A 27,414-nucleotide genomic window follows, 5' to 3' on the forward strand; every position below is an offset into this window, starting at 1 on the left:
AGTACTTTAAACATAGGCTTAACGAAATATTTAATTAATGATATTGTTTTGTAATTTAATGTAAACATCCGTCAGCAGTATTTAACTTTAATTTAATTTATAATGTGGATCCCTTAACAGGAAATCTATTTCCACTGGGATTCCATCTTAGTTAATTATCTTAAACTAATTGCACATCAATAAATGTCTGTCTCAGCTCAGTTTGTTTTATTTGTTTTGTTTGTTTTTGTTGCCATTGTTCATGGGCTAAGACAAGTTGCGTCCACTACCAGGGGGCTCTTGTATAAGTTCTTTGGTGTGGGGGAGTGTGGTGGGCAATTAAAAAAAAATATCCTGTAATCGAAACATTCTCGTTGACTTTAACCAATTCAATTGTAATTTGCAGTTAGTTCTAATAGTACTGATTTTGATTTCTCTGCTATTTAACATTGCTTATATATTAATCATTACTTTTTGAAAACTGTGATCACAAGGAAGAATATTTGAAAGCTACATTCTTTATTTTTGCTACATTTTGATTCTACATGTTCTCCAGCTGTATTAAAAAGGCCATTGTCTTAAAAGGGTCGTTTCAGAAGTTACAAATGGATAATATTATATTTTCAAACTTTCTGACAAATTTTCAAAATTCCGGAAGAGATTTTTAAACACTCAAATCGATCATCAGATTTATCCAACTTTGTTACCCTGACGTGAAACGTATAAGTCTGAGCATCTGGAAAAATCTGGCAAAATATCTGTTTTGACCGGAAGTCTATTAGGGTGACCATATCAGACGAGTAAAAAACCAGGACAGTCGAAAGGGTACAGCTTCCCCCCGTTACCTCTCAATCGACATTGCCTTCTCCGCATGTTTTCGGCAGTAAAAAGCTTCTGTGGTCTGGCAGGTGGAGCTTCGACAGTAAAAAAGTTCTGGGAGTCTGGGAGAAAGAGCTCTACCAGAAAGTCTTTCGTCGGAATTCGATCACCATGAACTTTTTCGGATTTACACAAAGGCAGCTCTTGCTACACCACCATCAGCAAACGTTTCATGCTGAGATGGTCTGTGCTGGACCGTCGAGGGGTTTTTCAGCACTAATAACACAATATTGACGTAAATCAGAAACATCAGCGATCCCAAGTAGCTTCCCTGCGCTATATCTGGCAGTCTCCAATGACAACCATTATCTCTCGATCTTCGAGCTGCAAAACCTACCGCTGCTACAGAATTTCTCCGTTTTATCGATTGTTATATGAAAACTGGCGGATAGCATGGTGTAAATAATATCAGTTTGAGCCAGAGCTTGAAAAAATTGACATCCCTACATGAACTTGAAAGAAAACAAAATTCAATTCATGCCCGTCGCGATGAATGAAATGTTTGGTTCGTTTCCCTCATCATTCGTTCTCCCGACACAGCGCATTACGGTTCGGACATGTTCGGTTTCAGAAGCGAACTGAATTTTGTTGTCATTCTACCTATGAGAGGGATTATTGAGCAAAAGTGAACCAGATATAGATTATGTAGTTCACTTATACTCGAAAATATAGAATATGCCAGCTTCTGCCTTCAAACTGTCCACGTTATATCAAATGAATACTTTGGTTGTTATTTATATTACCTCTGCACTCAAGCATTCGATTCTACGTGAAGTTTCAGTCAGTTGAAAAGTTAATGAATGAGGGAGGCGGTGAATCTGAATTTTGGTTTCGGTAAATACAAGCAGAAATAAGTAATTGATTTTGAAATTTCGCAGTATTGGTTTGAGCGCGACATTCCATACTCAATGAAATTATTCCACTGTAGTTGCTATTTTTCTTTTTATGGAATGGATTTCCAGTAAGACGAAAGAAGCCACTAGCAAGAGAACTCAAGTAGAAGCAGAAACACCAAAATATCGATGTGTCTTTTCAGAGGTACCAAAGGGAATTCTTCGGGTCCCGGATTGAAAGACGATATAAGCCGAAAAGATGCGCTGGTAATCATTTTTTCATCGATGTTGACGAGGCACTCTCGAGAGATTAAAAGAAACCATCGGAAGCCCAAGTAGCAATTTTGGTATTATTGCATACTACAAGTGCATTCTTAGTTATACGAAGGGCTTCATAAAACCTCAATTGTTACTAGGGAGGTACATGTGGCAGATTCAACTTATTAAGTTTTGTTTGTCGCATTCCGGTTGAGGATGAGTATACGTTGCAGTTATGGTTGTGGTCAGCCGTAACTGCGATCTGAAACATAGTGAAAAGCGAAGACTTAATAAATAGAAATATATTGGGCTTACAGGAGAAAACCCAGGACAAATTAAGTATTTTCCTTGACTTCCCAGGACAGCAGGACAGTCAATGCAAAACCAGGACATGTCCTGGTAAACCAGGACGTATGGTCACCCTAAAGTCTGTTAAGTTGTGAAAAATCTGGAAGATTCCAGATAAACCTGGAATTGGCATCGTTGGTTTGCTATAGTGTCAAATTTGCGCAGTTGCATCACTGCGACCTGACACTCATATCAAGTGTTTCAATGTGTGTATGAAATGCTATCAGCAAAGTAGAGATTTGTCACTGGCCGGCGCTACGATCGTCCAGTAATTAATACAGACACTTTATACACAGACTTGAGGAGACAAAAACAGTTAAACTAGCAACCATGAATGTAAACAGGCATTACTGAAAATCCCATAAGCTTTGCCTGGGCTTTCTCCTATACTTCTCCTCACAAAACCATCATGCTCGTTTGGCTGCACTTTTTGACAGTTAGTTTGGTTGCAATGTTTGATAATTTGCTAGTCTGTGTATAAAGTGCCTGTAGTAATCACTGTTCGAACCTTGCATGCAAACTTGGATACAGTGATCCAGAATGCAAATTTATCAGGAATTTGAGATCTTACTAAAACTAAACCACTTAGCCTTATTATGTCTTTGGAAAAGTTTTCGTAGTTGGTGAGCCCCTTCTTTTTGTTAAAACAACAGTTAGGGTGGTACTAAAATGAAAAATTTAACTTTTTAATCGTTCTAGACAGAGCCATACGATCTTCAGTGAAGTTGTAGAACGACAAGTTTTAGAAAAGTTTGCTGAATACATGTAAGCTCTATCTGTCATACTTTTCATTTTACAACAAATTTAAATTCAAAAGATAGGGTGTTTCTTAGAAAAAACTATTTTATTCAAATAACTTTTGCGGTATTAATTTAAAACTGAAGTAGTCTTCAGACAACTTTAAGATTGATTCAAGGCGAATAATTTGTTTCATGACTCCACATATTTGACGCGTTCTAGTTTTCTAGTTTTTTAGTTTATGTGGATGGTTCGTAGCACACAGCGTTTAGTCCGGTCGTCGGCTGTATGGTTGCTGCTTGCGGAGGGAACCATCTTCGGTTACATTAGCAGATGAAAGTAGAGAAACCAAATTCAGAGTAAATCAAATCGAAACAGGTGAAAACTTCCTTTCAAACAACAACAATTCCAAAATTGTCTCAATTACCGACGCTGGAGGTATTGTCAAAGAAAACTGCCGCTCTAGTGTCAATTTTGCGCTACTGGGACCTAGTAGTCAGCTACTGATTAGTCTGGCCGTTTAATACTAGTCGCCTTCTCACATCCGGTACCATCAAGCACCGTTCTAGCCTTTTAATTGTACAGTCCGCTGGCAGATTTCAAAATTAATAGCTGCTGGCCCGATAGTAGGCCTGATAAACATACATGCGATAATTTAACAGAAAAACCGTGGTGGATGATGTCATTCGCAGAAGCATTTCACCCAATCGAAAAAATGGAGGTAAAATATCACGAGCACTTATCGCACACGGAAGGCCACCTTCTGCAGAAAATTGGAAGTATGTATTTTGATTATGCTTTACATTTTTCAAAGTTTACATTTCATGATTCAAAAAAATCTACAGTTTTATCTATTGGAATCTTTTAATAGGTATTTTCGAGCGATATGCGCAAACGTTCGGAAAATTAATTGTGAAAAAGCTGAATTATTTTTCATTGCCTATCACATTTGTTGATTTTACAAAGTGCTCCCCCATATCGAAAACAAAATCGTAGTTCAACGTCAAAATTAATTGAAAGTTGTCCATCCAATTTTGGGTGTACTTTCTATTATAGGCTGATGAATGCACTTGCCTATTGTTGCGCTCGCAGCTTTCACCTAAAATTGCCATTCCGCAATTGCATTTTTATCGCCTGCTCCAATCTACTCATTGCGGCCAATATAAAAATATGGCACTGTGCTACGAGTTGAGCTTAGGATCAAATTTCTACCCGGCAGCTGAAATTTATACGCCTTCAAGAAATGCTATCCCACGTATGTGACTTGACTTGATGTGCTTTATTATACCTTTTTTTTTCAGAAAACGCAAGAGATTGAAAAGAGTAAATTTCTTTTGACTCGTCAAAAGTTGTTTCTAGCGCTGCTACAGGACTACGACGATAGTCATCTGCGTGTTGGTCGGGTCCGTGTTCACTTCAGATTATGGCGTACTTTTACGGCACTGTGAGAATCGAATAACATTCGATTTTTACTCATTCGGAACAACTTTCAAAAGGTCTCTGAAATAGCATTGCTGAACTCAACATTTCAGATCGGTCAAACCAGTGGTCCGAAAATATTGTCACCATCCAAGGTCTCGATAGCCGAAAGACAATTCTTTCGGTGTCCACTGTAAGAGCGGGCATCCGGCGCCGAAGGTTTAAGAATTGAATGAGCAGCGAAGCGAAAAGGACGCGATAAAATGTCGCAGATATGGACGGGCGGTCTCTCTTTTCTTTCCATTCACATACATATCTGCTAAAGGGCAAAATGGAATCTCTACCGCTCCCGGATGAAATGTGACAAACCCATGCCGCTGCGGCTGCCATGCCATACTATGCCAAAGGGGCCCGGAGAGTACCACTATCCGTGTCCCGGACAGTGTGCAAACAGACATACATACATACATAAGCGCACCCCATCTCGTTTGGCTTGGGCAATCATATCGCTGATGACCCCATTTTTCCTGCACAGCTCCACCACTTCAACTGCCCTGCTGCGATTCTAGCGTGCAATGCGTGAAAGCGGATGTGGAGATATATTTTTGAATTTTTTTTTTGTTCGCTCCTGTTGTCCTCCCAGCACCACGGACGGTACGAAAATAGTTGCATCAGGAGATACAACGTGAAGCATCTTTGTGCAAGGGGGCACCGGTTTCGGAATACCGACCGGGCGGCACGGTGGAAATAATGCGGTGTGCGATGTTAGGGGAATATATCGTATTTTTATTGGTGCCATTTTTAGGCGATTGGAATGTGCAAAGAGACTAGTTTCACACAGCAGCTGTGTAAATGTTTATCCAGAAGATTTTCGCTGGATTGCAGATGTGACATGGCGGGTTCTTTTTCCTTCTAAAAATCACATGTGTAAATATTGCAATAGGACGAACTTTGCTTGGTTATGAGTTTGTTTTTGAATCGAACGATATGTAATGTATATTCCTTTGTATACTCGCAATGGGTGTTTAACCAGTTTAGGTACAATTCTGGCAATAACGGTATATTATTTTTTTCAATTGCTGCAAGTGCAAATTCCTTGCTAAACCCAATCTTTGTTTGTATTTTTGCTTGCACTATACAAATTAAATGTTTCTTAACTATCCGAAAGTCGCGCCGTTCTCTTTATTATAGATAATGATGCGAATGTCGGAGGAAAAACTTTGACATTATCTCACCGCGTGTCGGAATTTCCTCCAATAGCTTTCCCACAGTGCAATGTGAATTCCTGCGCGTATAGCTATTAATCATCTCCAGTAATTACTTCTATATAATGAAGACTGTATCATTCATACGCATGTTTGTCAACTCCCGGTGCCATCCGTTTTTCATCGGCGAAGGTGGGCGATACATTAAAGCAAATGAGCATTCTGATGGCGGTGGCTGCCGATTCATCTTGGATTCTGTTCAAATAGTAAGAACTAATCACCGTTGATTGCCCTATTCAATCAATGTTGCTCTTTATTATTCTACTCTCTGGTGCTACTGGTCGCATGTAGAATGGCGGTGCTCGTTTTCCTTTCAATGGTCCTGCCTTTGACCCTAAACGACTCTTCGCCGGTTGGTGCGTGGGTTGATTATGACGATGATGATGATGTGAATGAATTGAATGGATGGTAGAACTTTTCTTTAAAATGCGTTGCAGGTCTTGACAAGGCATATTCCAACGAGAGAACTTTCAACAGAATTTGATGGGAACGGTAAGGGCTATTGAGAACATCTCGGTTGGAAAGTTTGTATCACACCTGTCACGTTGGAATGTTGAACGAATGAAAGTGTGCAGAACATTCCGACTATATTTTAATTGCTTACTTCTATTTGACATCTCCAGCAGTGAATTGAACTAATATTTGTTCAGAAAACATTTTCCATAACAATATTTTAAATTACTGTATACATTCCCACTAATCCGACAAACGGTCAATCCAACTTCACCCAGGAATGATAATTTTCTTGCACACGGCATCTGATATCATGCTTTGCATTTGCAGATTTGCTTGGAATAAACTTTGTCGAACTAACAGAGATGATCATTGATTGTTTGATGATGGTGATGGTTACCTTCTACCCCTCCCTTGAATTAATGATGCTGATAATACACTAATTGTGAAGGCTAATGAAATGAACCTACCCCGGTCAGGTACGTTTTCCTGCTATCGTCCAGTATCGTCCGACCGATAATGTCATGTTTGCTGTTGCATAATGAATTATGCAGCGCCGTTGGGGTCTGATTGGCTGATATTAGCTTGTAATCGGGATCTGGAAAAAGGTCGAAAATTGTTGAGTTAGCGAACATGTATCTGGCTGTTGGGCTGGTTGTTGTTGTTTTTGCTTTTCCGACTGGGATATAGAAAGGAAGAAGTGAAATTGAATAAAACTATGGCGATTGATTTATTGGTTCATATTTATTCCATAATGAATGCACCTGTTTTAGGCATGTAGCACTTGGTTAAAAGAGGACAAATTATTAAGGCATTGTAACGGGGAAACTGTTCGAAGAAACAACGAGTAGATGAGCGGGAATGGAAACTCGTGAGAAAATGTACATTCTACTGGCACTAAGTCCGTGAGATGAATGAGCTGATTGTGAACATGTAGCAATCATTAGTAATATTCATTGAGCTCTGTGTTTATACATTAGGATTATAAATGATCCAAAAAACCTTCGATCAGGAGAGTGACGGGGATTGCCTGCAAAAGATTGCCATTTGCGGGCAGAATTATTCAGGGCGTCGGCGGTAAAATATGATGATGAGCTATGTTCTATCAACGACCATGCGGCAGACTTGTGTGGAACGCCCAACTCCTACCTGCAGAAGACAAAGGATTCTTTACAGTTGCTTTCGATCATGTCCATATGAGCCTGCCTAGTCCTAGTTTTCCGTTCTAAGTTTATAACTGATTCGCACTAGAATACCTATCCGTTTTTCAATTTGATTGCTTTCGTTTCTCTTAGGGCCGATTTCTTCACCCTAGCTTAACTTTTAAATCAGGTTCACCAGTACGCTTAAACCTGGCTTAAGCGCTAAGCGAGGGTGAAGAAATCGGTCCTTAGTCTTAAATTTGCGGAAAATAGCCAACAAAATCGATACAGTAGAACCTTGTGGCAATTGAAACATAGTAACAAATTGCGTTTTATAAGTTCTACAACCTATACTAGGTCTCTCGAAAAGTTCATATTCGTATAATTTTTTTCCATTCGATCCATTGAAAAAATCCTGATAACAATTGTAAAAAATGGGAAAGGTATTAAATTTGAAAAAAAAAGTCATAGGACGCTTCCAGGTTACCTATTTTATTATTTGTCGATTTCCAAGCTTTTTGGTAAATCAACTTTAAAAACATATTTCACATCAAAGGATTGCCATATTTTAGGACATGTTGTTGTTGCTGTTGTTGAAATCTTTGCAGGTATTAGTCTCGTGTTTTCTATCTTTAGACTATAGTGTTAATACCGACGAGCTCACGGCTATACCCACTAGGGCATTGCAAAATTTTTTTTTTTGAATTCTCTAAGGCCCCTCCCATCTCATATTGTGACAAATGTGAAAGTAAGCTCAGATGCCAAATTTCACATCATTTGGACAATTTTAGACCCCCGCCCACTTCGCTTGAAATTTTTTGAAATTGGTGCTATGGGAAAATATGGAGGAAAAATACATTAAATGCTATAACTTTTGAAGTAGCAATCAGAAAATTACAATTTAGACTGCTTTTGAAAGGAAATAATCATAGTATTTGAATTGAGATATTTTTGTTTCTTGGAAAATACGGGAAAGTTGGGTACTGGGTTATTTTGGACCCAAAATCCTATATTTTTAATGATTTTTCTGCTCCGTGATGCAAATCGTACATATTTTGTAATTTTTCTAATGCGAAAAAATCTCAGATATCGAACGGAACACTTTTGATCTTAGTCCGAATACGAGAAGTGGGAGTTATAGGGCTTTTTGTCATTCATATTAAATTTTATTATTTTCTCATGCATATATCTCTATTATTCTTCAATCAATATTCATTAAATGTAACTTATTGAACGTGTAAAATTCTGAGGAATAAAACAAAAAAAAAACGTTAGAGGTAAAATTCAGGAACATCAAACTTGTTGATATTTACTTTACAAATCTGAATTTTTACATTACTTGTCCTAATACCTCAACTTCCCCTATATTTCCAGAAATGGAACTTTTCTCATGTGATCCCTAAGCATATTTTACACTAAAAGTAGTAAATTAAATAAGAATTTTGTTGTTAAATGGAGTTATTATGTGCGATTTTATGATAAAAATGTGAAATCGACACTATATGTCAGATAATATGATGTTTCTGAATTTTACCGGTAACGAATCTATTTTTGTTATAATCCTAAGGATTTTTCACGTTCAATAAGGTATAATAATGTGAAATTTGGCATCTGAGCTTGCTTTGACATTTGTCATAATATGAGAGGGGGGGCCTTTGAGAATTCAAAAAAAAATTTTTTTGCAATGCCCTAATACCCACTCAGAGTCGACGTTCTGACTTGCTTCAGGAGGACACACTTACCTTAATCACCGGAAACATTTCAAAGCACAAGGCAGACCCACAAAAGGGATACCAGGAATTCAGACCCGTACGCAGAAAATTCCCAAGGGAAGTGTTTTGATTTCGTTTTTTGTTTCTTATAAAAGAAGTTCAGTAAAACGCTTGCCTTCACCCCAACCGAATAAATTGCCGCTATGGATACCGAAGCAACAGCACGAGGAAATAGAAAAAGGAACGAATATATCCACACATGCTTGCATAAGCACGTATCATTGTAATGATGAACAGTTGTGAGTATCATTGAGAGAGAGTGTATCAGTATTCTCTTCTCTCTTGAATAGTGGTCCCTTGTTGCTTGATTGGTTATTTGGTGGATTTGGTTCACGAACATACAAACTGTTGAATCATTCAGATTCATTGCGTAATGCTGAATCTGAATATAAAATTCATCTGGTCATATTAGCGGTTTTCAGCGTATTTCGCTACGTCAGTTAAGAACATATGGCTTGTGGAGCGGACATTAGGCAACAGGTACCGTTAATTTGATTCTGTTGAGGTTTGAGGGGAAAAAATTTGAACTTGCTTTCACGATGTTTTATAAATTTAGGGAATTCGTGGATATTCAAACATCGATATGCAATTTATCAGTTTTTTGGATGTTAGTTCTTCAGATGACTCAGCCCAAAACATACAGGTACAGTTTTTTCTAACATTGCACCTCTAGCTTACGAATATTTGGAATTTTATAATCGTGAACAAAAACGAAGTGGTTAGAAGCTTGGTTATAAGTTATTCGCATTTAACAAGGACAATATATGTTCCAAACTATGATGTACTACATTCTTTTCCTAAATGTTGTGCAGACTGGTTAAATACAAACAAATATAATACAGTAAATACCCGTTTTTATCAGTCCCTTGGCGAATTTTAAGCTGATAAAATCAGGACATATATTTTCCTGTCTTTTTAATAAACCGAAGCTCTTAAAATATTCTTCTTTGTTCCTTAGATATAACCTTGCAACCTTTTCTTATTATTTACTTTAAGTTCCCCTTAAAGGGGTCTGACATTGCAAAATTAAAAAATAATAATAATAAGATAAGAAAAAGGATTTACTCGATTTCAACTTCGTTTGTCTGCTAGAGCCCATCAAACTATCAACTATCAATTTTTATATGAAGCTGATAAAATCGGGTCAAAAAGCTAATAAAATCGGAGGTAGATAAAATCGGGGGCTGATAAAATCGGGTGCTGATAAAATCGGGTCTCCACTGTATTAACCACAAATTTGATGAGCAAGATTTATGACTCCTGATTAAATTGGATAATACCTACTAACGGAGTGTTTAAAATGTGCGGCATATTGTGGAATATTTAATAATCAGAAAATTACTTCGAACTTCGTCAAAAGTTGAGCAGGAATAGTAAAATTACACATGCCTTTCATTCTTTGGGAAGAAACTATTATCCCGCTTTAATGCTTTAATGATCTGAACAGATTAGTTCGCTGAAATTATTCCGAGCTTGGCGAATAAAGTTTTATTCGGAATTTCCTCCAAATGAATCTTGACAGTTAACTTCAATGCCTTTATTCTAAGTTAGCCGAGATTCTTTTGCAATCAGGCAACCAAAATGTTTTCAAATTTTGTTAAATGGAAAAAATTACACAACTTTTTTTTCGTATTCTATTATTCAAAATTTGTCAACTGGTTAATAAAAACTTGACACAATTTAACAAATTGCATTCATCGACATTTAAATCAAACATGATTTACGAAATTCAACGTCATGTGAAATTAAAAATAAATCGAAAACATTTTTGATGCTCGTCTATGTCAGGAGCAGAACATGTACATTTTTACGATTTTTTCTAGTTCCCCTGAGTTGAACTTGAACAACGACTGGCTTATGAAGATTTAAAAAAATAATGTATTCACAAGACAAAAGTGTTTTTGGTTTAATAATTGAATAAACAGGCAGCATGAACTTCTAAAGTCATAAACCATCACCACACATTAATCTCCCTCAAAATTTTAAGGATATAAAACATATTCGATTAAAACCATTCACTATTCAATGTTCCTCCAAATTTTAAATATGAATAGGGGAACCTGGGGAGACTTGACCAGTTAAACCCACGAAAATACCTGAAAACGTGTTCAATCTTCCAAAACTCGTTGAAATGTAATGTGCAGACTTTCAAGATTTTTGTGGATTACTCTTTGTCGCCTATTTATTGTTCAATATAGTAATAATCCATTGAAATAAGCTAAACATTATTACGATAAAACGAATTTTGTATTTCATTTTTCTATCTGCAACCGCTAGAAATAATCACCCAACACTTCCAAGTTGTCTGGAAGGAACTTGATAACTTATCAGTGCAAAAATGTTCATTTGTGCGAACCTTCTGACTGCAATTTTTCTAACTTATAACCATCGAATCGATCTGAAACATATCGGAAGATGAAAAGCGAAATAAATAACTCCAAGCAACGGCGTAGCCAAGAGTAGGTTTTGGGGTTTACCACCATACAACCCCTCCCCCCCACCACCACAACCAAAAAAAATTGGATTGAAGTTGAAAATTTATTGATGCAGACTGATTTAATTCAATATTACAATAACAATTATCTGATCCGTAGATTGATAACCTGTTGTTGTTAACATCATTAGGACTTTTGATAAATTGTCGGAATGGGGTCCTGATATGTAACTGATCTATTGGTCTTGATTTCACAGTTGTCTAATTGCAGCAATATCAAATTCCTGCCTGAAAACATTCCAATAGAAAATTCTAGAGTTCTGTAATCAATCATAATCCTCAGATTTATTTTCAAATTGAGCTCGCTTTTGTAGAGATGTACTGTAATAAGGGTCTTTATTTAATAGAAAGCGAAGTTAGAATTGAATTAATGTCTATGAAACATAGAACTGCTCACCAAAAAAATGCATAACTTTCAACATTTGCTAAAAATGTTTTTGCCTTTCTCATTCACTCTAAAAATCGTCAATCTAATCCCGACCCGGAGGGCTGAGTGTCATATGCCAATCAACTCAGTTCGTTAAGTTCGGAAAATGTCTCTGTGTGTATGTATGTGTGTGTATGTGTTTATGTGGAAAAAAATGAGACCTCTGTTTCTCAGAGATGGCTGGACCGATTTGCACGAAGTTAGTCTCAAATGAAAGGTACAACCTTCCCTATTGAATTTTTTATTGATTGGACTTCCGGTTCCGGAGTTACGAGTTGAAGAGTGCAATCACACATCAAATTCCCATATAAACTGAAATGAAAAATTTTCAAAATCAAATTTGTATTTTTGATGCCAAATGACTTTAAAATGCATGAAACATTGAGATTTGATGTAAACTCGAAAAAAATAATGTTTGACAAAAATTGATTTTTTTTGGACTTTGGTACATTTTTGCCTTTTTCATATAGAAAGGTTATGCAATCACTCTAAAAATCGTCAATCATACCGGCCCTGAGGGTGTATGCAGTGAGGCGTTGCTACTTTAAAATTAAAACTAGTTTAAAATTTCTTAACAGGTTGAAAATTTTCGGCAGGACCTGGACCTCCCGGATCTTTCTCCATGATCCGCCGCTGGTTTCAAACGATGTTTCATTATCACATAGTATCTCAAGATCGTGGCTGTCGATTCATTGTATGTATGTGCAAATCGTACTGAACATGTAGTATTCATTTCCACCATTGTATTGAACATAACCTGCCATGGAATCGTAGTCTGGACAAATGAGAAAAGCACAATTGGTGGATTAAAACAGGTTTTTATTTTGGGAATGCGTCGAGTTGAGACGAAAACGTAATATGATTAATAACGAAGATAACACTTTCCGAATGTAGAGAGAAATTTATGAAAAATGACGATTTCCATTCGACTCTAGCAGGTTCTGATCGATTTTGATGAGCATTTGATTTTTGTTGTATGACCAATTATATGTATAGGTCAAATGTTTAAAAACAGTAATTTGAGGTCACAATAGCATCATTTTGAAACCGCCAATTTCGGAGGTTTAGTATCTTCGATGAGTTTTACAAACGTTAAACAGCGCATCATTTGATAAAATAAATTTGACGGTATATCGTCCAAGAAGTATTTATGGTGAATTTTCTCAGGTTAATATTCATGACTACAATAAAGTCTCAACAAATTCGCTAAAGACACGAACTCTGTTACTATTTTCTGAAAAATTAATTCTGCATAATTTTAAAACTTCAAAAATTACGGTATCGGAATTATGCCGTTTGGACTGTAAGATCGATTTTCACCTAACCCCCACCAAACCGAATTTCTTGCTACGCCGCTGACTTCAAGTAAGTAAAAACAAAGTCGTTCTACACTCGTTCACAAGCAACTACTTCGAATGCTGAATGTCTATTATAATACATTGAAACCCCGATTTTATCAGCCAAATATGAACATATGTTTGCTGGGCTCTAGCAGACGAACAAGACTGAATTCGAGTAAATCTTTTCTTGAGCATGTTTATCTTATCATGAAGATGGAAATATGCAAAAATAAAAAGTTCATCATAATCAGAAATAGTTATCAGACTACATCAAGGGACGGGAAGAATATTTTAACAGCTTCAGTTTATTATAAAGAAAAAAAAATTGCCCGATTTGGGCAATGTCCCCATTTTGTCAGCCTAAAATACACCATGAGACTGATAAAAATGGGTCTTTTGTTGTATGTATTATTCACTGTGTTTCACATTAATCGGTACATTTCATTTTTGGGGATTTTTTATTGCATCGAACTACAACAATTTTTAGGTAGCTTTCAAGGGGTTATTTTATAGACTTCTTCCAAAATTTGGGGAACCTATTCCAATTCGTATACCAATTAATTGGTATACTTAAGGGTTGTTGCAGATAGAGAAAATACTGAAATTTTCAGCTGTTTTCCTACACAATATTACGAAAGCTTATTAAACAATTTTTTCTAATAAGTTTGTGAAAATTATAAACTATTTGAAATTTTTTAATAGTTTAATTTTTTATTTAACCGTGATTTTTTTTAATAAATACTGATCATCGCTTCACAACGTAGTCTATTTTTCATGGCTTGTGGTGAGCACGATCTCTCGAATTGCTGAACTGAAAATTATGGAATAGAAAATTAATTTTTCGTATTCTTTACAGATTTAACTCGCCGCGCAGATAGTTCTAAATTAAACCCGCTGGTCGATCTAGCGATAGCGATTTCACTAGATTTTCAGAGCACTGTGCACCCAGTGCATTAACGCAAGTGACGGAACGTTATCGAAAAGTTTCGTGGAAATGAAAATTCCAGTAATGATGACGATTTTCCCAAACGGTTCGTTTTCGAGAGGTTTTTATTTGTTCTTTGGCATTAGGATTAGCGATAATAAATCAAATCAAGGATACTACTGGGAAGTCACCTTTAGAAAAAGTCGATGTTGAAGTAAAATTTGAACTATGCGCGCATGCACTTCAGCGATAGCGTAATATCAGGAGCTGCGATTTCATTTAAACGCTTTTTTGTGAAAAGGGCGATACTTACAAATGTAAACATAAGGCTTTTTTCATACATGCGAATGAGGGCTTTGAAATGCAACAAATTAACCTTAAAATTTGGATTCTACGATATTGCTTTCTTAAACTACAGCAAAAAATGCAACGGGCGAAACTGTATTTTTGTTTGTTTATTTAAAGTTTCGCCCTCCACGCTCCATGCAAACAAACAGGGCGATACTTTTTTTGCTAGCAGTTTAGAGGCGAAACTGTTTTTTCGTATTTTTTTAGGATTATCAAGCTGATACCAGCTGTGAATAGTAACAATGATCGCTATTGAAAAAACCCGGACGAAATCGGTGGTGTAAAACGGTAGTTATTGTAAAAAACGTAAGGGCGATACTTCAATACTGATAGGTGGGACCGAAAAAGTAAACAATCGCCAAAGGGGCGATACTATCATTTTGTCAATTTCAATAGCAAAAACAAATTTTAATTTAATAATTTCAAATACTTTATGAAGTTTTGGATTTTGATCACTGAATCATGCAATCTAGGATGTAAAAAACACAATAGTTCGTAAATAGGAAATAAAACCAAGTCTGGAAGTATTCTCTGTGGATTCTCTTTGAATGGTGTCACTGCTAGTATCGCCCTTTTCTAGAAAAAGTGTTGATTTCTTAGTTCTCAGCCGCGTTGGAAATTTGAGTAAAGTATAAACTTCAAATCGATTCAAAAAAAAATTCAATTTTTTTGGCTCAGTACAATTTATAACCCCTTTAGGAAAATTCAGTTTTCCCACCACAATTGAGGAATTTAGATATTTTATTAACAGAGCATTAGCAATAATTCGTTTGTATGTCTATTTTATGGGCCACTTTTTCGCTTTCCCATTGATTTGGTTTGAGATTTCTAGCACCGATGTTGTCCTATGCTGATTTGAGCGATTCTCTGAGTCCTGCCATGTAGTATGTGTTATCAAAAACATCGCGAAACATCAAGTTCTAAATGTTCTCAAACGATATAATATCCGAAGACAGTGATATGAGTTATAAGAAATGTCTCATCACACTGTTAGGTGAATTAAAAGCGTTTTTTCTGGTCAAGTCTCCCCACCGCGGGGAGTACAGTAGATACCAAGAATAGTAAATATCAAAAAATTTGTATCTTTCTTCGGCCTATTGGCACTTGGTCAGGTCTCCCCATAAAATCTTGATCAAGTCTTCCCAACATTAGTTCTTGCGTTCAAAGTCGTGCTAATTTTATAAATAACTATTCCAATCTTTCGATGTAGAATCATTTCACTACTTCATAAGGAATAACATGGTATTAACTCATATGAAAACATAATTACTTTAGTAGATATGTCCATATAAAGTTTGATAATAATTTACATCACTTAAGGGGTTATATATGTTGAGATGCTGGAAAAAAGCGAAAAGTTTGAATTTATGTAAATGTGTAGCCATATATTTATGAAATACTTGTTGTATGTCTAGCGTAGTACAATGTCCAATTTGCAAAATCCTCTTAAGAACATAAAAAATATTAATAATTGTCGAAGTTATAGCAATTTCCGCAAAACGCGTTTTTTTCAGAGGTTTGCCGTGACAACGATTCCAGTCCAACAGCTCAACTGGAAGTATAAAACTAAAAAAAAATCATTAGTGTATGTATTTGTGGTGTCCTTGAACGATTGATTTAAAAAAATCTTCTTTTTGGTAACGGGAACGATTTTTCCAAAAAAAAACACAATTTTCACCTGAAAAAGATTATTAACAAATTCAACACAACAACACATTCTCGTTATGAGCGCTGTTCTCCGAGGCAGCTGGGCGGCATCATAGTTCGCACTTACATTCGCACCCAGCAAGCAAAGAGAATCTGGGTGCCTATGTACAGCTTGCTATGGAGAACGAATGGTGCACAGCGGTTGATATCTCTTCGAATGGGAGAGAGAAGGAGCAACGGGTAATATTACGCTATACACTATAGAACAGTAATGGTGAATGGTTCAATGGGTGGTATATTCGTGAAGCGAAGAACGAATGAAGAGTGTTTGTTCTTTTTTAGCTGATTCGTTTTCCAAGCTCTGCAACAGAAAAGAATAAAACGCTCTGGGCTTCATGTGTACAATGCCCGAACGCATACTAGAAAACCTTACAACGAATGGCTCATCAAATTTTGTCGCTTTGTTATCCCTGTTGCCAAAACTGAAATATACTGTACTCCAGAGGAGCTGTTTGTTCCAGAACGCATTCGCAAGAAAAAATTTTCATAATTTGTCGAAAAATTCTTATTTGGAAACTACTATTTCGAAATTGCATGAAGGACCTAGGTACTAGGTCCAAGTTGTAACTCTTGCAAGTTTCATAAATCAAAACTTATGTAAATCAAGTGTTGTCGTTGTTTTTAAATTTTGATGTTTATTAATGCATGGGCATGGAGGAGTTCAAGAGATCTAAATTGTGTAGCATATTCAAGTTTCAGAAAGAAAATGGCCTGCCTGCCTAATGAGTTAATAAAAAAGATTACCGGGCTCAAAGCAGTGATTGAATCGAACGGAAGACAGAACAAAAAGAAAATCATTTAAAAAAGTTCACCCATGAACAGAAGGATGTCCTTCTAGTCGGAGAGAAGAAGGTCCGAACCCCCATCTGATCAATATGCAATTAGTTGATACTGCCAGTGCCATCTCGATACATACCTTCGTTCGTGGGTACCACGTCCGGGTTCTTCTCGTCGTACATATCCTCCGACTGGCTGAGCGGTAATGAGATTTTCTCCTTAATTGGCAGATTACCGGGCCGTTTACCGAGCACTCCCCCGCTGTGGCTGGTGTGGTGCGTCTTGGCCTGCTGGCTCGTGCGCAGCTTAACGGCAGCGGCAACGGCGATTATTATGCAGATTATCACCGTTAAAATGCCAATAAATATCCCGATTGATAGGATCGGCGATAGCTCGAACTCAGCGTGTGGTCCTGTTGGATAGAAGGAAACAAGATGCAACATGAATACTCTGTGGGACAGTGTGGGTATATGCTTTGCTGGCGAGTGCTAAGCATGGCATTTAGCATAGAAAACAGACGTCCATTGCGAGTGTTTGAATTGTGTAAAAACGCACGGTGTATTCCAATGTACGCAGGAAGCTGCCACCAGGTGATGAGTTGAACGGAATTGACAGTTGGTTACATAAAGATTTCGAAATATTGTACGATATACTGGTATGGCGGCGATTGTGATGTGACCGGTATTTGTTAAAATGTCTACACAAACAGTTTATTATTTTCTTGAACATGGAAGTCTTTCCTCTGTGATTAACGCAATGGCACAGATTCTGAGGACTAATTTACTTTGAGCAATTTGGTAATCGCAGCGTAACAGAGTAAACTACTTCTAGAATGTGCAAACTATTATTGTACATTATAATAAAAGAACAATGTGTGTCTGATAGCATTATTAAAATAGACCCTATTTATTGATCCATTTCCCCCCACCCTTATTTGATGTTTATATCTCCAATAGTTACAGCGCGTGCAATAAAAATGAACTGACCGTGTTCCGTTAAAAAAATAGGAATAATAATTGCATCACGTCGGCTTTATTTGTTTGTACTTGATTTTAATTGATTGTGTGCATTCGTTTATTAAATATTTTCAATCAAATCGAATTACGGCGATAAGCTACGCTGATGGTTAATTTCTTTTATTTTCCATTTACATGTATACAAATAGGAAGGACGATGGTATTGACTGAGAGGAAAGATAGGCGGGGGAATTATTTTATTCGGAAGGTCTCTGTGTGAAGTCAATTGGTTGGAATAATTGGGGGAGATGTGCCCGGAAGGGTGAATAGTGATGCAAAGTTGGCCAAAGGGTCAAAAGCAACCTCAGATTGTATGAAAAATAGCAAAACAGTTGTGCTATAAACGTTCTGGAGATTGTTGACTTTCTTCTTCGATCGATTTCGCTGCCGATTCTTTTCAACGTAAAGCACTCATGCGAGTGACATATTTTGAAACTTTGAATTAATTGAAAATTAAGTAGAGAAACTACAATATTCTGATTGTCGCAATCCACTACTGATGTATATTACAACAGAATCTATTAAAAATGCACTTGGAAATTTGAAACTACATTACCATGCAGTTACAGCTAGGAAATGATAATTTCAATTGCATGTATAAACAATATAGCCGAAAATTTCGGAAAATAACTTTTCACCAATCGCTTTATATTCAACATTTTACCTACATTTTCGACAACAGGATAACCAAGCATGCTTTGAGGTTTTTTGTTTATTTTGTGCGCCACTCTATCTATTGATTAAGTTGGTAATGTAATCCGTTGCCTGATCATATTTTTTGAAGCTGTTATTCGCAAAGAGTCTGCAAGCACAAGTTCTACATAATTTGAAGCATGGTACGATCTAAGAGCAATGTTTCTCGTAACTATCCATATTGAAAATTCGTAATGGGTTATAGTTTTGTTTGTGGTATTTGAGACTGTGCGTTGAACAAAATATAGAAACAATTGTTTGTGGTCGATCGCAGAGCAGTGGAAGAGGCATTTGCTTCTTTCAAAAGGGAGAATGCGAGTAGCGGACCGACTATAAACTCTGAAAAAACAATTTAAAAATATGGTAGCTGGAAAAGATCGAAGCAGCTCAAGCGGTCTGAGGTGGAAATCGATAGAGTACGGTACGAGGTTGCGACGAATTTAAAACTTGGAACGCTGGTAGCATGTGATAACGATGCTAGTCGTCGAGTTGCGAATAGGACTTTCTATGATTTGCCTAGTCAGCTATAGTCCCGTAGTCTACATACGTGCACAAAACTTGCCCTGCATAAATCGCTGATATTCCCTTTTACTCTGTACGGTAATGAGACAAGGCCAAATAAAGGAGATTTCTGAATCTGTGTGAAAGAAGAATTTTACGTTCAACACTTGGTGGCACTATAGAAAATGGAGAATGGCGCAAACGCATTAAGAGCCAGCTGTGCCAAGTATACAAACACCGGAATTCTTATAAAACACGATAGACTACAGTAGGCTGGACATTTGATACGAGGAGAGTCCATAAAAAATTATACTCAACAGGGAATCTGGGAGATCATCGTCTTTACCTTGCACTTGCTGGCTATGTGCAATTGAGGAAGATGCACGAAACATCAAAATTGTTCGAATCTATAAATGTGAGCGGTACAACCCATTTCGGCATGATAGACGAAGACGAAAACACGTTGAATATTTGACGCTCAGCGCAACTTTGTTTTCATTCCGGACACCACAGTGAACTTTATGAATTAAATAACTATTTTCCAGGTGCTAATAGTTTTACAGTCCCTGGCTACGCTATTGTACTTAAACTAGGAAAATAATTATTTACTTTATTTTCTTCAATTTATTGTGCTATTCCTGAACAGCAAACTTATTTTTCTATTTATGGAAATATTTAATGTATTATTTTGAAGTTTCCCACTATACAAACATAGATGGCAGCAGTGTCGGCAATTCGCATACAAAATAAAATGTATATTACATCGTAATTAAACAGTAAGTAAGCTTCGAAATTGTTCAAATAAAGGTTTTTTTAATGCTTTTATAATTCTTGACGGAATTGTGTACAACTTTTTTCATTTGTGACAAAAATACAATTTAGAATTAGTACCTAAATATTGAATGAAACGTTTGCTTTGTTTATTTTAATTGAAATTTTGTTTGTTTAGACTATATCTGTCAAGTGGTAAACGAGTGTAGTTGAAATCGCAGAAAGGTATTTTTTCACCATAAGTATAATGTTATGGACAGGGACTGTAGTGTGTGTCACCGTTTTCATAGTTATTCTTTGCAGTTTTTGTTTTTTTCCCTTTCTCATACAGGGTGTTTGGTTCATGGTTAAGAACCTCTCGAGAGATGATTGACTGTCATATTTGGAGAAAAAAATCGTTCTACACATACCTTCAAATCTCAACCGTTACTAAGTTATTGAATTTTTTGTGTTACAAACTTAGTTGCCTTAAAATAGCTCTAACTCAAAAAATATACTTTGTATTTCAAATCTTTTCAATCCATTGGATATGTGAGAAAAATTTCCATTGAAAAATGTCCTCAAATGTTTCAGCTAATGAGGTTAAGTAACCTTTTCACAGTAATTTATTTAAAATTTAACAATTTTGATCGATTTTTCATTCATTTCGCGAAAATCCTAATAGTTAACATCACCATTTTAATAATTCAACTTTTTAGTCTTGAAGAGTTGTACAATTTGTTCTTTGACATGATACACTTATCTTGTCTTGTTTTCATGTGTTTGGGTTATTGAACTTGGTTATTTTTATCTCATATTCACTAATATTAGATCTTATTGGAAAAGTATGGCACTTATTGTACCTTTTCTTATTTTTATTCGAAAGCCAGGAAAATTTTGCAGAGGAAAATGTATGACCTTTCAGTTAAGTGAATTTAGTATTATTTTAGAAGTTAATTAGTTTAAAGTTAATGTTATTATTAGCATTTTCGTTATTTTCTTAAGATAGTAAATAATAAACTTCACCATTATTATCATGGAATTAATGTATCTCAGCAATTTCTACAATTCTCCCTTTGACTCCATTCAATTATCTCTTTTAGTTTCGAAGCAAAATTATTTTTATCTTCTCGTTTCATATGCAAAAACAACGATTTCGAACCCACTGCATTTGTGATAAGGCCATGCTGTGTTAACTATTAAATTGCAGCAAAATGAAAATCGATAGGGATAAAGTGTCAAATAACAAGTTGTAGATAATATTAAGGGGCACCAAATGAACAATAGTGACGATAAATTTAGTTAAATAATAATTAGAATAATTACAAAAATCACCAAAAAATGCAAATTTTGAGTTATTTTACTAGTAAAAAGTCATGTAGTACACTTAGCTAAAAGATATCTGTACATACAAAGAAAGGTAACTTTCTCAGCTTTCCAATGAAACCCTGATAATAGCGATATAAAGCACATTTTTTAGATTAGAGTTATTTAAGAACTTGCAAGTGAATTACAGGAAAAGTTTAGAAGTCAAAGTAAAAGGAAACGAGAAGAGATAGGAATATTATGTTAAAGGACAAATTATGAATCGTCCTTAAACCCAACTTTTGGATAATAAATATTGCTATAATCATAATTCATTATTTTGAGAAAATTAACAAAAACCTCATCAAAAACACTAACTTTGAACTACTTTACAACTAAAAGGTTATTAAAACTAATTAACTGAAAGATATGAGAACACTATTCAATAGAAAATTTTCTCACCTTTCCAATGGAACTAAAAGATTTAAAATACAAAGTATACTTTTCGAGTTAGAGGTATTTTAAAATAAAAAAGATTTTTACGCAAAAAGCTCAATAACTCTGTAACGGTTGAGATTTGATGGTATGTGTAGAACGATTTTTTTCTCTAAACATGACAGTCAATCACCCCTCGAGAGATTCTTAATCATGAACCAAACACCCTGTATAGAAAGGTAACACAATTGCTTAAAAAACCGACTTTATAACCGAGGCCCGGATGGCCGAGTCTTATGTACCATTCGACTCAGCTCGTCGAGAGCGCAGAATGTTTGTGTGTATGTATGTGTGTATGTATGTATGTACGTATGTATTTATGTGTGTGTGTGTGAATTTATTAACAAAATGTCCACATCAGTTTCTCGGAGATTACTGAACCGATTTTTGAAAACTAAGTTATAATATTCCCATAGGTCGCTATTGAAGACCGATTTGATCAACTTAGTCTCAAATAAAAGGTGTTGCATCTCCGGAAACTAATATTAAATTCCATCTCGATCCGACTTCTGACTCCGGAGTTACGGGTTGCGGTCACCTAAAAAATTCCACACTTACTACAATTTAAACTAACAGTAGGAGCTAGGAACCATCACTAGACTACAGCTAACAAGATAATGACCTGAGAAACGATTTCTTGACAACAGTACGGGACTAATGAAGATCGAAGAAATTGGAATAGCGATTGAAAAGACAACGCATACTGACGAAAGGTCCGTTATAACTTTTTTACATTTTAACGACATTCAATTAGCTAGAGATTCTGGGTAGGGAAAGTTGTGAAAATTAGAGCCATAGTACTCAAGTGAGAGCAAGGATGTGAAGTAAACAGATCGGAAAACTAGAAGTGGCAGGGTCATTTGAACAGGCTTAATATCATACGGGCTTAATCTTTGTCTTCTGCTAATGCGGGTCGAGCTAATAAGCCACCATCTTACACAATGTTGCAAACCCGCTACGACTGTAAGCGCAATGGCAATGGTCTAATAAAAATCTATCCCGGCATTCGAAAAGCAAACAGAGATGAACAGCAGCAATCGATGCTAATCGTCGACAGGTTTTCGGTGGTGATCTTGCGTGGCTTTTGTTTTGTCGGTTTTCACGGTAAAGAGGGACAAGTCTGTCTTTGCCAGGAGACATGCTGGTGAACTTGAGTGATTCGTAGTTATGCAGCCTAAGCTCGACCCTCATCAGCAGAAGACAAAAGTTAAGCCCGTAAGGTATTAAACCTGTTCTAACGACCCTGCCACTTCTAGTTATCCGATCTATATGCTTCACATCCTTGCTCTCACTAGAGTACTATGGCCCTAAATTTTCATAACTTACCCTACCCAGTAATCTATAGCCAATTGAATGTCGTTGAAATTTAAAAATATGATCCAGTCGGGGGAACCGTGTTCCAGAATTTCCGAAGCAGTCGAACAGTGTCGATGCAACATTTCCATTAGGGATGTGGAAAAAAACATTTTGAGCTATACGTACACAAGCATTAGACCGATAAAAATAGTGTAGTGGCCAAAACTCGTCTAAGAAACTGTACAGTAAGAGGATCACAAAACCGTTCTGCGTCGTGATGGACGATTAGACCAAGTATTACCAATTATGTTGTGATTAATTATGCTATCTCAAGTTGTTATGATCGTGTTATATTGCTATCAATGTTTGTTGCAAATGTGATATTCGTAGAGAATTTTTTGTTAGAATTTTTGTTATTTTAACACCTAACGGTTTCTACTTTATAACAATATTTGATAGGAATTTTTTCGTAACAAAATATCAACATGAGTTATAATTGTGTTATTCCCTTCTGATCGGGTAGATGTCTGGTGGTCGTTGCTGAAAATGTATGGAAGTAGAAGTAAATAAAATTCGCCAAAAAGTTCCTTATCTGGGAAGCGATCTGCGTATGTGGCAAAATGAGACAGCTCTTTATTACATCTGGTACACTCAACGGATAAGTCCATGGATGAATTATTCCAAAAACGACTTCTGTCCTTCTTACCATACGAAGACTCTAAACCGTTTAGGTCGGTTCATTTGATACTGGATCGAACGAGTAATGAAAGCAAATCATCTTAAACCCCAAAAGCGATTGAGAATGAACATGAATTAAAGTAAGATTTTTTGAAAGTCTGCTTGAGAATGCAAAAAAAGAGCTTCTTTAAGCGATTTTTTCAAAGTAAAGTTCTAGCTTTTTGGTAATTTATGTATATTTTCACGGCTGTAGAGAGAAATTGCAGGCCCGGGCTGTTCATCATAAGGGCCATCATCCATCATTGTAGATTTTTTGAACACAGAAACTGTTAAGCTCTAAATCTATGGGAAAAAATAACTATCTACTATTACGAATAGCGCATAAAAACTTTTGTGGAGAGCTATAGAAGAATACACTTAGTGCATTTAATTCTAATGATTTTTTTTGTTTCAAAAGGTGCTACGGTCAATTTTTTATTTTTTATTTCGACTATTATGCAGTCACATTTTCTCTTTTACTTTTTTACAACATTTAATTAGCTAGCGATATAGTGTCTCCAGTGGAATTTCAGAAATAGAAATTCCACTAGACGTTTGTTTGACAATAAACCGGTGGGTTTTGGCTGCGAATTTGTTTCATTCAACTCCTGCGATCAGAAAAATCCGTCCGATGAACATCTTTCTTTAGGCCTATTCGTTAGATCAAATCGACTATTTTGAGGGACTTTGTGGCATATTGGTGAATAGCATAGGTCAATAGGAAGCACCTAAGTAGCTCAGTCAAATGCGAAAGGTTACAAATAGAGGTGCCGCGTATTCGTTTGAATTATTTATTGCTCGCCTGCCGAATGAGCAACATCATGACTATAACGTCCGGACGGTACAATAAGCGGTAGACGCTACGGATTTTTGCCAGTGGTGGCATTACTCCGCACACAGTTGAACCGTGTACGATTTTGTGGTATATTGAAATGATTGACAGTGGAACCACGCGTCGCCTCAGATCAAAACTGGTAAATGGAGAACAGAAAAATTCACACTACGCAGAAAATTAAAGCGAAAAAAATAGAAAAAACAATTTTTTAAGCAAATGTGAGAAACCTAAAATGAAAAATTTGGAAAAAGTGCGGAAGGAGAAATACTAAACTTAAAAAATTAGAGGAAATTATAAAAAATAAAAGTTTAGTTAAAAAATTAAATAGGTTTTTTAATTTTTCAAAACTAAAAAACTTTCCGGTTCTCGTATTTAAATGATATTTTTCAAGCGAATACGGAAAAAGATTGGATCGTTTTCTTCGCGGATTTTCATGTTCTTTCTTGATTTGTGGAGGTAATTGGAATTCGTTTCACAAATCTTTTTCGACCAATTCAGCACTCTACACGAAGATAGCCACGACGCATTGAAATAAGTAGAATTCCTCTGTGTTTTTGAACCCATCTACAGATTTCAAAGTTTCTATGTAATTAGTAAAACTCGAATCAAAATCAATCGAGAGCCCGGAGCTTTTAACTGTATGTAACGCAATTCTGTAATTATCGGTCAAAAGCCATCAGATAATTATAGCAAAGTATAAAATTGAAAATAAGTTTCATTCAATACACAATTTCCAAAAAACAGATCATAGGTCTTTTTGCCCACTGCGCGTAAAATCGTTTTTGAGTTCTAAGTTTCTACGTTTTCTTTTGTTTAGGCTTTCATACAGTATAAACTTCATAATATAATTTTCGATAAACTTTATGATGGAAATTGAAGGAAATTAAAGAAAATTATTGAAACTAATTAAATTTTCAACTAAGTCGTTATTGAAATAATTTTTGACAGAATCATTTCTTCTGTTCAAAGTCCGGGCCCCCTCCAGAACTCCGGGCCTGGGGGGAAACACCCCGTCTCCCCTCCCCTCTCGGCGGCCCTGTATATTTGTATACAAATGTATGTATTTGAGAAGCTCAAATAAACATTATCGTTAAAATATTTCACAAAATGGTGGAATCAGAGATTATTTTATGAAACAACACAATACCGCAGTACCTAATTGTCGGGAAACGAGAGGAATTTTTTTTTTGCAAAAATATTACCATTTCAATTTTCAAGCCAAAAATGTAAGCGGGCGACCCAATTGGCCAATTTTATAGATGAAATTAAAAATGAAATCGTTAAGAGATACAGATACATCGTGATTTTCGCCGATCCAAACAGTCTTAGTTTTATTTATTTTTTTGTGAACCTGGACCTCTTTTTCATTAAAAAAACAGTTATTCCACGCCGCACGTCACCGCGCACGAATTTCGAACAACGAGTTGAAGGCGTAAACAGCTTGCATTGCTGCGAACCCGCTAGGACTAACATGGCTGTTGCAGCGTCGGCTGCATTAGCAAACGAGATTATGAATGGAAATGTGCCAAGCAAGTGTGGTAACTATTTATTCAACCCATAACTTTGAATTCAAAGCGATGGCAAATGTATATTAATACATCAATCGATTGCAATTAATGTAGGCTACAATTTATGGAAGAAAGTTTTTTTTAAAAAATTCATTGGAGACATGTTGCTAAGCACTAAACCTAGTGCATGTATTTTTTTCGAATAAAGACCCATGTTGTTTTAAACAATTCTTAAAAAGTAAGCGAAAATGAGACTTGTATCTCTTGACGATTCTATTAATGATTGTATAATTAAAATCAATCAATTTGGTCGTCCGCAATACATTTTGAAAACGGACTAAAAACTTAAAATAGTAACATTTTCGCCAATTTCTTTTTTGTAGTATCCATTTCGATTTGATTTTGCAGTGGAAAATACTACTTAGACATCGATTTTTATTGAAATTTGCAATTTTACGTTTTTTGGGTGACCAGTTTGGGAAATTTGGACTTTTATCATCAAAACAAAAAAAGTCAAAGCATTACCATGTATTAATATTGCATTTCCAGAAAGTTTTACTTTGTGTGTTTAATTCTTTTTGAAAACCTCCTTTATTAACTTTTCTGCGCCTTTCGATTGTTCTTCTATTTTCATCGTGTGCAACTAGTATAAATGATAGGTCAAATGATTTTCTACAATGTACACAAGATGCGCATTAGTTACCCACTCTGCAGTACACAACTTAAATTACTGTTTCCTTGTTGTAAGCAATTATTCAATGCGAACTAGAACACACTGATAGTTAAGCCAAATAATCTATAGAAGCACACACAAAAGCTCAACCGAATAAATACATAATATTTTCGCTCAACCGCGTTGTTTGCTAACTAGCAGTCTTGTGTGTGTATAAAAGCGGTTCAACATCCTACCACAATCATAGCCAATTGATACAGCGAAATTTGATTTCAGCCCTAACCCTCGCTCAGCTGGTATCTATCCCATCGAGTCCCTTACAAGGCTAGCAAACCCCAACTTTAATTATTCAAATGTCTCCGCTGCAAATTCAATCCGTGATATTTATCGCATTCGAGACTGTATACATTTCATGTTTATTAACATTTCAAAAGAGTAATGAAACATAATTAATGGATATACACACATTGACGCTTTTAGCGAAGCCCCCGTATCCGTGACGGTTCCCCCTACGCTACCAC

At 36.0% G+C, this 27,414-nt stretch overlaps 1 protein-coding gene across 2 annotated transcripts in view; it reads right to left on the reverse strand.

Moving 5' to 3' along the window:
• LOC131684694 (B-cell receptor CD22) overlaps positions 1-27,414 on the reverse strand; it is a 1,114,748-nt gene that overhangs the window by 62,202 nt on the left and 1,025,132 nt on the right. Inside the window, exons 15-16 of one of the 2 annotated variants that reach the window (XM_058967793.1) lie at positions 17,244-17,516; positions 6,643-6,770 (exon numbers count right to left, since the gene is read on the reverse strand). In XM_058967793.1, the coding sequence (XP_058823776.1) occupies positions 6,643-6,770; positions 17,244-17,516 (401 nt within the window). The remainder of the gene's footprint in view (positions 1-6,642; positions 6,771-17,243; positions 17,517-27,414) is intronic. The other variant, XM_058967794.1, reaches the window with a different exon arrangement.

The sequence above is a fragment of the Topomyia yanbarensis genome, chromosome 2, assembly GCF_030247195.1.
Source record: "Topomyia yanbarensis strain Yona2022 chromosome 2, ASM3024719v1, whole genome shotgun sequence".
In the NCBI taxonomy this organism is placed as follows: Eukaryota; Metazoa; Arthropoda; class Insecta; order Diptera; family Culicidae; genus Topomyia; species Topomyia yanbarensis.